At 38.7% G+C, this 8,872-nt stretch overlaps 1 protein-coding gene and 1 long non-coding RNA gene across 7 annotated transcripts; one reads left to right on the forward strand and one right to left on the reverse strand.

The window, feature by feature from the left end:
• The first annotated feature begins 427 nt into the window (after positions 1-427).
• Positions 428-2,049, forward strand: LOC115691944 (uncharacterized). The gene is made up of 3 exons (XR_004007050.2): positions 428-543; positions 765-886; positions 1,701-2,049. It is a non-coding gene; the product is annotated as an uncharacterized LOC115691944 (long non-coding RNA).
• A 3,049-nt stretch (positions 2,050-5,098) lies between these two features.
• Positions 5,099-7,776, reverse strand: LOC115691959 (wings apart-like protein 2). 6 transcript variants are annotated; one of them, XR_008815080.1, is made up of 4 exons: positions 7,541-7,776; positions 6,177-6,516; positions 5,900-6,030; positions 5,099-5,273 (listed from the first exon to the last, which is right to left on the reverse strand). XR_008815080.1 is itself a non-coding variant. In XM_056305842.1 (3 exons), the coding sequence occupies exons 1-3, from the start codon at positions 7,637-7,639 to the stop codon at positions 6,005-6,007; spliced, it is 465 nt and encodes a 154-aa protein (XP_056161817.1). In that variant the 5' UTR covers positions 7,640-7,776; the 3' UTR covers positions 5,099-6,004. The 6 variants fall into 6 exon arrangements, 1 of the variants encoding a protein (XP_056161817.1); XR_008815079.1 differs by having other exon boundaries at positions 5,099-5,316; XR_008815078.1 differs by having other exon boundaries at positions 5,099-5,277; positions 5,860-6,030.
• Positions 7,777-8,872: the final 1,096 nt, after the last annotated feature.

The raw sequence follows: 8,872 nt of genomic DNA on the forward strand, positions 1-8,872 counted from the left end.
TTTTTTGTGTCTTACCTCGTCGTAGAGCGGAGGGAGTTGGGAAAATTTTGTGTGGAATTGATTCGGCTCGCACGCATGATTTCCTGTTCCGCTTTTGGCTGAGATTCCCCTTGTCTGGTCTGATGAATAGGAACTCTAACGAACGGGCCTGTTTTTCCTTGGTCTCAAAGGTTGAATCGTCTTTTGCCCTTTTTTAGGGTTTATAGGAATGTTGGGGGATGCGTTCTGGGTTGTCACGGTGTTGCCTGTAAACTCGATTTGATTGCCGCGTTCTGTGATGTTTCTGGGTCTGAAACAAAGGGGTAAAACTGATGGGTGCTCTTGCTCTGCAAACGCATACATAAAACCTGCTTCCAGTGGGGGTTTTCAGTCACCAATGCTCTTTCGCTGTTGTTCTTTTATTTTCCTCTAGGATTGATTACAAGATAATATCCTGCATTTGCTATTGCGCAGAAACAACCCCAAAGCAGGATTCCTCTTCCCACCCTAGTTCTTCCCTCGGAGTCTGCGATGTTCCTGAGGAACTCCTCCCAGAAATTCGTGGTATGCCTCTCGAAACTTATGCGAAACCTGCTTCCACTGTTGTCATGTAACTGGTTTTATTTATCCAGTTTGCTTGTTCTTTTTACTGTTGCCTCATGCTCCTGTTGTAAAATGACGGGCTAGCGTTTGTTTTTCAGTCACCAATGCTCTTCCACCGCTGTACTCTTTATTTTCCTCTAGGATTGATTACAAGATAATATCCTGCATTTGCTATTGCGCAGAAACAACCCCAAAGCAGGATTCCTGTTCCCACCCTAGTTCTTCCCTCGGAGCCTGCAATGTTTGTGGGGAACTCCTTCCAGAAAGTTGTGGTGTGCCTTTTGAAATTACACAGCGGTGGCTGGTATGACATCTTCTTAACCTTGCGCTAATCAGAGATTTTGAGCGATGTTTTGCTTGTGGTAGTTCTTTCTTCCCTTTACGGAATTGAATGACGATCGATTAGCCCGTGGCTTAATTTCACTCGCTCCCGGTTCTAAAACGGAATAGGCCCTTTAATCTCTTGCTCGCGTCGCGTTTGCTTTGTAAGTCGAGCTAGAAACATGGGGAGGAAAAAGGTTAATTTGAGAATGAATGGCATCATTCTCACGAAACAGCCTCCTAATTGATAAATGTGCAAACACAGCTGTGTAATATTTTTCTTCGTGATTAATCTTTATTCCAGAGAGGTTATCCCCCTTAGAAGCCCATGTCGACAGCGACGATTAAGAAAGAGTTCACACTACACTGATGATAGCATTCGATTAGCAAACTTATAAATTCCCCATTCGGTGGAAAGAGTTTCGTGCCGACCATCGTTTATTCCGTTGCCCTAGCACTTCATTGTGGACATTGCCTGTTTGTGTTTGTCATCGATATCGATTTCTCATATCCTTGAGTTACTGAACCATCCTCATGCACTAGCCTTCCAACTTTTTGTTTTGTTTGTATAAAGTCAATTGCGTGCGTAGCTCTAAAATGACGTCTCGATCGATGATATAGCTGTGCATTAACTTCATTGGCAGTTTGCGCCTCCCTTTTAGGCATCTGAGGCCTCCATTTTTTGTGTCTTGCCCTCCTCTGTCGGTTCTTATACTTTGTTACTTTCCTGGAGTGCTTCTCAAACATAAAGTATGACTCTGCGACTCGTATCTGTCTAAGTGAAGTTTTCTTTTCAGAGAAGAATATCAACCGAAGATGTTCTTTGGGCTTGGCCTTTGTGGGTTTGGCCTTGACCAAGGCAATCTGTGTCTCTGTTGGAGTGCTTCCCATCCTAGAGCTTCATTGTGCACCTCTCAATACTTAGAAAAGCTATGAAGGTTGATAAGCTATTTTGCAGTAATGTCAGAGTCGGAAGAACTGGATATTTCTCCTATTAGCTTGGTGTTTATGCTTCTTTTATTATGCCAGAAAAGGGCGAACTTCCTTTGCGCTTGTAAGTAAAGATAAGGAAAGTAGTTTGCTTATGCTTTGCTGATTGCCATGTTGTATTCTGAATGAGCCCTGCCTAGAATTAGCATTCAGCCATTGCTTGATTTATCATCTTCGCTTATGTGGATTCCATCGTAGTGGTGATTCTTTTACGTAAGAGGAATTCATAGAAACAGATCTGTGTCAGAATAGCATGAGTCCAGCATCTCTGAAGTTATTTCGTATGTTAAGAAGTCCCGTCTTGCCTTTTGTTAGACGGTGTAGTCCAACATGGAAAAGTTCATATGAATTTGATCAAAACTCGTAAAATAATCTTGAACCGTGTGGATCATGATGTTCATGGCTTTCTATGAAATAGCTCGGGGTAACCGTTACGTTGTTCCTTTCCGCAAGGGGAAATGTCTGGCTTTTGGTTTGTCATACATGCGTAGCTTTTTACCATTTTTACCTAGCTATGTATGAAGAGCGAGCTTGTGCATGCCGGATGAAATTTCTGGGTTGAAAAATTTGCTATGTTGCAAAAAGCTTTACCGGATCCATTTACCATGGGCCCAGTAGGTAAACAAGATAGATAAATAAGTGTTGGCTCATGGCACCAACGTAAAACGAAAGCTCCACGGTCCACACATCATTCTAAACCCGAAGGAAACGGCATACCTTGCCGAGTCTACTTTTCCTCGTGTTCCTATTGGAAGTAATGTACGATCTTTTACCATGCCTGAATTTTCTGTTTCTAAAACATGACTTTCGCTTCAAAAAATGCCAACGCAAATATCATTTATAGAAGCCAAAAACTAATTGAGAACCCCCACAAGTTGAACACCAATCCTAAATTATCAATGAAATAAAAAAATAATCAATAAAGCATGAACACATGGGATTGTTTCGTCATGAATATGTTCTTTAATTTCTTGACAGAAGCCTTGCTAAAAGCAAAAGATATATACACGGTTACAGCTTCCAACGGCTTTAATAAAACAAGTCAATGCATGGTTACTTCTCCATTAACCCAAAAATTATTGATCGGTGGACTCACTCATGACATAAGTATGCATGCATATTCAAACCCTCCTAGCCAAACCGGAAAGAAGGCAAAACAAAACCGAACAATAATACTCATGCAACCTCATCCAAAATTTGCAAACATAGGGAAACAAAGATCAACATCAAACCCCCGCAGCAAAAGAAAAACAGGAAATAGCAAAGAAAAAAAAAATCGAATGCTAATCCCGAGCAACCCCACCCGAAATTGATCTTGGAAAATTTTAAGATGACCCATTATCGCCTACAAAAAAAAAATTTATTCGGACAGGCAAATCATATAGTAACTTGTTTAGATATTATTTTGAAATCGACTTACCAGTTCTTTATCATCCAAAATCAATACATAACTTTCTTGGCCCCGCATCACATCAAGAAAATGGGCTTCTTACATAAACAAGAAAGAGGTTGTCTTTAGAGACATCTGCTCGTTCCGTAATGATTATATCCGACGGGTACAGTAACCAAGACTTAGAAATGGGCTTCTTACGTAAACAAGAAAATAAGCCACAAGAATCACAATCTCGACTTTGGGAGGCTCATCGGAGCAATGGTCACATTTCCGACTTTTTTGGCCCGGCCTCAGTCAACCCGGTCTTAGATTGGATCGTCACTCTCGAGTTGCAACCCCTTGAATGAGCCAATGGTTTTCTCACAATAGAAGGTCGTCCTCGACTCTACGGACCTCAAGCTCCATACTATATGTATTTCCACGGATTACATTTTCAAGGAGAATGTCCGAGGAAATTGAGGTGATATTATTTTTAGATTGGTGGTTCTTTTTTCTTGTCTGTCCTATCCCTAACTCTCATCGCTCTTTGATTTTTGTTTTGCCTCTTGCAGAGCGCGGGAGTGGAACCCCGCGCCTGTGATACAAGCGTCTACACCCCCTCCAGTCTCTTTACCAAATTGGCCGTATGCCTATTGGCGATTGGTGGTTTATAATTTTTTTGGGCAAAACAGACTCTTCCCTTTCCAAAATAGGATATTTTGGTGTATTTTTCAATTATGTCTCTAGTTATACCCTTCAACAAGCTCCTCTCACTCTATCTTTCTTTTTTTTTTTTTTTTTAATTTTCATTTAGGCATGTACTAAGCTAAGTTCATCTTCCACTCCAAGATAGAGAGTCACGTTGAGATTAAAGACTTTCAAAATTGTATATCGGGAAGATATATCCCAAAGATCATCAAACGGTCAAATTCTTAAATTTGGCTACATAAAGCTTTTTTCTCAAGTTAAATGGATAAAAATCTTTGAATACTCGATTGATTTGAATTGAATTAGGTGTTGCACACTCTTAAACATGGTCCAACGAATGCATAATATATAATAATTCAAACTCATAAAAAATAACCAAAAAAACAAATATTTTACAGTCTGATCAGATTTTTTTGTAAAGATTTAATTCGCCATATATACTCAAACTTGAGAGGAAAAAAAAAGGTAACCTGGTGCTAGTAATTGGTGTAACTTGCCGACATTTGTGGACTTGGAGGAACCAAAGGCTATCCCAAACGGGCTTATCTTTTCTCGGCGTATCTATGAATCTGATCTTAGGATATTTTAAGGATATGCATGTTGCTGGGATGGTAGAAACGAGATTATGTGCCACGGAGAGAAAGTAAATAAGTTTGTGGATTGGACCCCTCTCATTATGATTGGATCAAACTCAATTCCGACGGAACCTCTAAAGACAACTCGAGTCTAGCTTCAGTAAGTGGACTTCTTCGTGATGACTAAGGCAATTGGCTTGCGGGATTCGCGCAAACGGTGAGAGTGTGTATTACCAAACTAATTGCGAAGGTCGAATCGACTTCAATATTCAACTTGATCTCTTGATTTCGACAGCATACTCATTTCTCAAATTGCAAATATAATCATATATTTTCAACAGGTCAATATTCTCCATAATTATAGAAAGAAAAATGCATGCGCAGATTGGCTAGCTAATTGGATTATCCAGTCTAATAATGATGGGATAATCTTGTATTAGATGATAGACAGGCTACCAAGAGATTTAATTCATTTGTTGTTAGGGGATCGAATTGGATCGTGTTTTACTTAAGAGAGTAACATGTAATATTCAGGCTCCGCCGCTACAGCGCTCCACAGTGAAAAATATTATTTCACTTAACTCACTCCATAAATTTTTGGGAGTCAAATGGCAATCTCAAAGAAGAAAATTAAAATTTTAAACTCACTTTAGCCGTTTTAGAATCCTACAAAAGAGGCACGGTCTCTTCCAGCAACCGTGCTTCCCATTCGCGCAACCTCTCATCTCTCTGCAAATCCATCTCAAACAATCAAATACTCTGCTAGAACTTTCTGCAAGAATTAACTTGAAAGATAAGTCTGCATTCAGTGAGGACTACGCTAGAAACAAAGGAAGCAGCGAGAAAATATAACTTACAAATACTCTGCTATATTTAATACACAGATTAGGAGCTAATCTACCAAAAAGTTGCAAGAAAATCAATGACGAGCATTTCGTAAACTTTAAAGCAGATCAGAAGACTAACAAGGGAGACTACGAGATGGAAGATCAATAACTTGCTTTTTAATGATTTGAAGATACATAGAAAAGTTAACTCAAAATTTTAAAAAGAGAAATTCTTCCAGCAGTTGCTGAAAATCGCTGGGCATAATTGAGAAATTGAGTATGCAGGTGTTCACCATTATAGTAGAAATAAAACGCTATATGCATTTTACTCATGTGAGAAGATGAGCAGGCACAACAACAGCAACAAAAGAATCACAGAACTTATCCAGATACAGTTGTTAAGAAAAGGAATTTAGTCAAAACAACTACTAGGGGGAAACACGAGAGAGAGAGAGAGAGAGAGAGAGAGAGAGAGAGATGACACCATGATTTACAACAGAACACCAATAAAGCCATTGGATGACAAAACTCCGTAGTAGACCAACTAAGTCCAACTATTTATCTAATGATGTAGCCAACTCCACCTAGTGGAATAAAGCTTAAGTTGTTGTAGATATTGTTATTTTTTTTTATGATGTACACAAGAAGTAATCTCCTGCATATTCCAGGGTTAGCTAGTCAGTGCCATCAAGATGAGCAACATCCCTCATGTAATCCAAGAAAAGACCTATTACATCTATACCAGGGAAGAAAAAGCTTTTTCAGAGAGATGGAACAAGAGTTTAATTTGGTTCATAGTACCTTCAAGAGCAATGGTAGATAAACTAGCTTTCTCCACAGTCAACAAAGCTATCCACTTGGGGCTTAGCTCAGGCCTGTGAATTCCACTATCATCCAAAAGGCTTGGCTTCAGTTCCTTGCAACTTACAGGAATTTCCTTCGCTCTTGATATGATATTGGCAGAGCCACTATCCTTTTTGTTCATCCCCCCATGGAATATCTCAGGATCCTTACGTGATCCTGAAAGCTTAAAACCAAATTGGGAGACCTTGTCTTCGGTAAATGGGGAGACAATTGGTTTCAACATCTTAACAAGGAAATTAATGCAGCTTGGTGATTCCAAAAGCTGATCGTCTTGACCCTGAGATTGTAATTCAGATATAAATAAGGCCTTTGAGTAATAAATGGAGACTTAAAGAAAGCACTTTATAAAAAGCTGCAGATTAGATTTATATAGAGAGAAGTTTCGTAAAGGATGACATGCTGCAAGATCATCCTCAAAAGCAGATAAAACAATCTACAACTCAACCACTTGTATTGCTTTTTCAGGACCTAACACTCTTGATGAAGAAATGACCAGTGTTTGTTCTGTTGGCTTATATATTTTCCTCAGGTCAATACGTGCATTTTGGGTTTGGGTTTGGGGTTGGGGGGGAGGGGGTGGTGCGTAGTGGTTGTTGCTGCTAGATAATTTCGAGCTCCAATAGCTTTTGGAAGTTGAGACAATCGATACCAGATAATTACAAAGTTACTGGTGACTTCATATGTAATATCTAAATGCAGTGAATGACAAAATGAAATCAGTTCACAATGATGAAGTGGGAATTATTGGCTCGTGATTGATAATAATATCATTAATGAATCCAATCTATATATATCGACCTACAAAACTAACAGATAACTAAGTGAAAAGCTTTGGTGACAGTCATCATTCATGTCTTGTCCATAAAAACAATACGATAGCAATGACATACTAGGCAATTTCAGTCTCAGAAATATGAAGATACTCTAGTTTAGGGGCCAACAAACAAACAGTCATCCTTATTCATTATTGTGTGTAGAAACATATAAACTTCATCGATTGAAGAGCCCTGCCATAGTGATTCAGCAGGACCGAATAGAATATTCCTCATATATACTCTAGTAATCGAAATTTTATATACATGACCAGCCAAACAGGAAAGGTAATCACATCTTCTACCGTCGAAGCATTTTATGAGGTACAAGACTGATATGGGAACAGTGATGCCGTTTTCTTCACAGGGAAATTTATAGGCTCAAATTACTAGCAACACTTGATTAGATGAAAGTTCAATCCCATCGATGCACATTGAGGGAAGCTGAAAAGAAATCACTCTATCGCATGCAAATTTTGAATGACTTACGTCACCAGTCAAAAGATAAAAGAGGGTTGCTGCTGCCAGATTACTCGGTGAGTTGTCAAAATTGAGACCTATAAGAGCATCGATTATAGTCTTCGCCATCCTGAAAACAAGGCATTAGGAATGTCAGTTTGAGTAAGCCAAAAAAGAGTGCAATATTGACTAATGCATGAAAAGCAGAATGTCACCTAGCTCCTCTAAAGTAAACAGAACATAATCAAGCGTCAACTGTGAGCATGTCAACGATCCACTATTTTGAATAGACAAAATATTTTCCACCACAGCCATGTGAACCTATTGTTTATTTCATAAATTAAGTGTAAATTCAAGCCCTTTAACTTTTCTACTTTTGATTTTACTTGTAACCATGTAAACTTTAGATCATTCCCTTGAAATTAATATAGGATGATTTAAGTATTTCAAAATGAATAGTTATCAAACATTTAAACTACATGAATTTTGCTCATTGTTTCTAAAACCAAAATCATTTTTTATTTGGGGCGACCTAAAATACTCATGCCCCAAAATGCATCCTGAATTAACTTTCATTGAGCAACAAATCAAAAAATATAGGTAACAAAAGGTATCATGGATAATAATGAGAGAAAAAGCAAGAGGACGGAAAGGAGGATTGCATGGGGAAGAAGTCTTTTCATTCTAAAGGAGACAAGAATACATTCTTTGTCTTTCTAAATTGCTGACAGCAAAGAAGATTAACACAAGTAAAAGAAACAGCACGACAATGAAATGTGCCCTCTCAAGCCTGCTACATATTCCATCCTCCATTTATAAACAATGTGAGCAACTCCAAGAAGATTTTGTTAAAAATGATCAGAGGTAGATAATTTAATTTAAGTAGAACGTCCAAAATAGATTATTGAGAATTGTGATAAAGACATTACTGGACTATGTGGCTGTGGGGAATCCCTTTGAAGACTTCTCTCCTTTCTCATCAGAGGTAAACAATAAGATAGCTGCAGTCAACGGTAGGATGGCATCACACTACATCGACCAGAAAGGAACGCAGTTTTTGTTGCGAACATATTGTGAGCTGGAGATAGTTTAATCTGCATTTCTATTCATTACTCCACAATAAAGTTTGTGGGTCAGGAGAAGACAGAACCATATGAAAGCCATCGGACAGCCAGCAGAATAATCTGAAAATCTTCGACCCCACTCCACAATTTGCAAAATGCACTATGGTTTTTACTGGAGCTTCGCACATAACATTGTGGATGCCATCCGGTTTGAACATTAAAGCCATATGAGAACAACAATAGCTTCTTCTCAAAAGGCGTGCGGCTAAAGACCTATGAGCCTCTTTCTCAAGTCACC

This window comes from Syzygium oleosum, unplaced genomic scaffold (genome assembly GCF_021117445.2).
Source record: "Syzygium oleosum isolate NSW1041296 unplaced genomic scaffold, Sole_v2.1 Sole_v2.39, whole genome shotgun sequence".
Taxonomy (NCBI): domain Eukaryota; kingdom Viridiplantae; phylum Streptophyta; class Magnoliopsida; order Myrtales; family Myrtaceae; genus Syzygium; species Syzygium oleosum.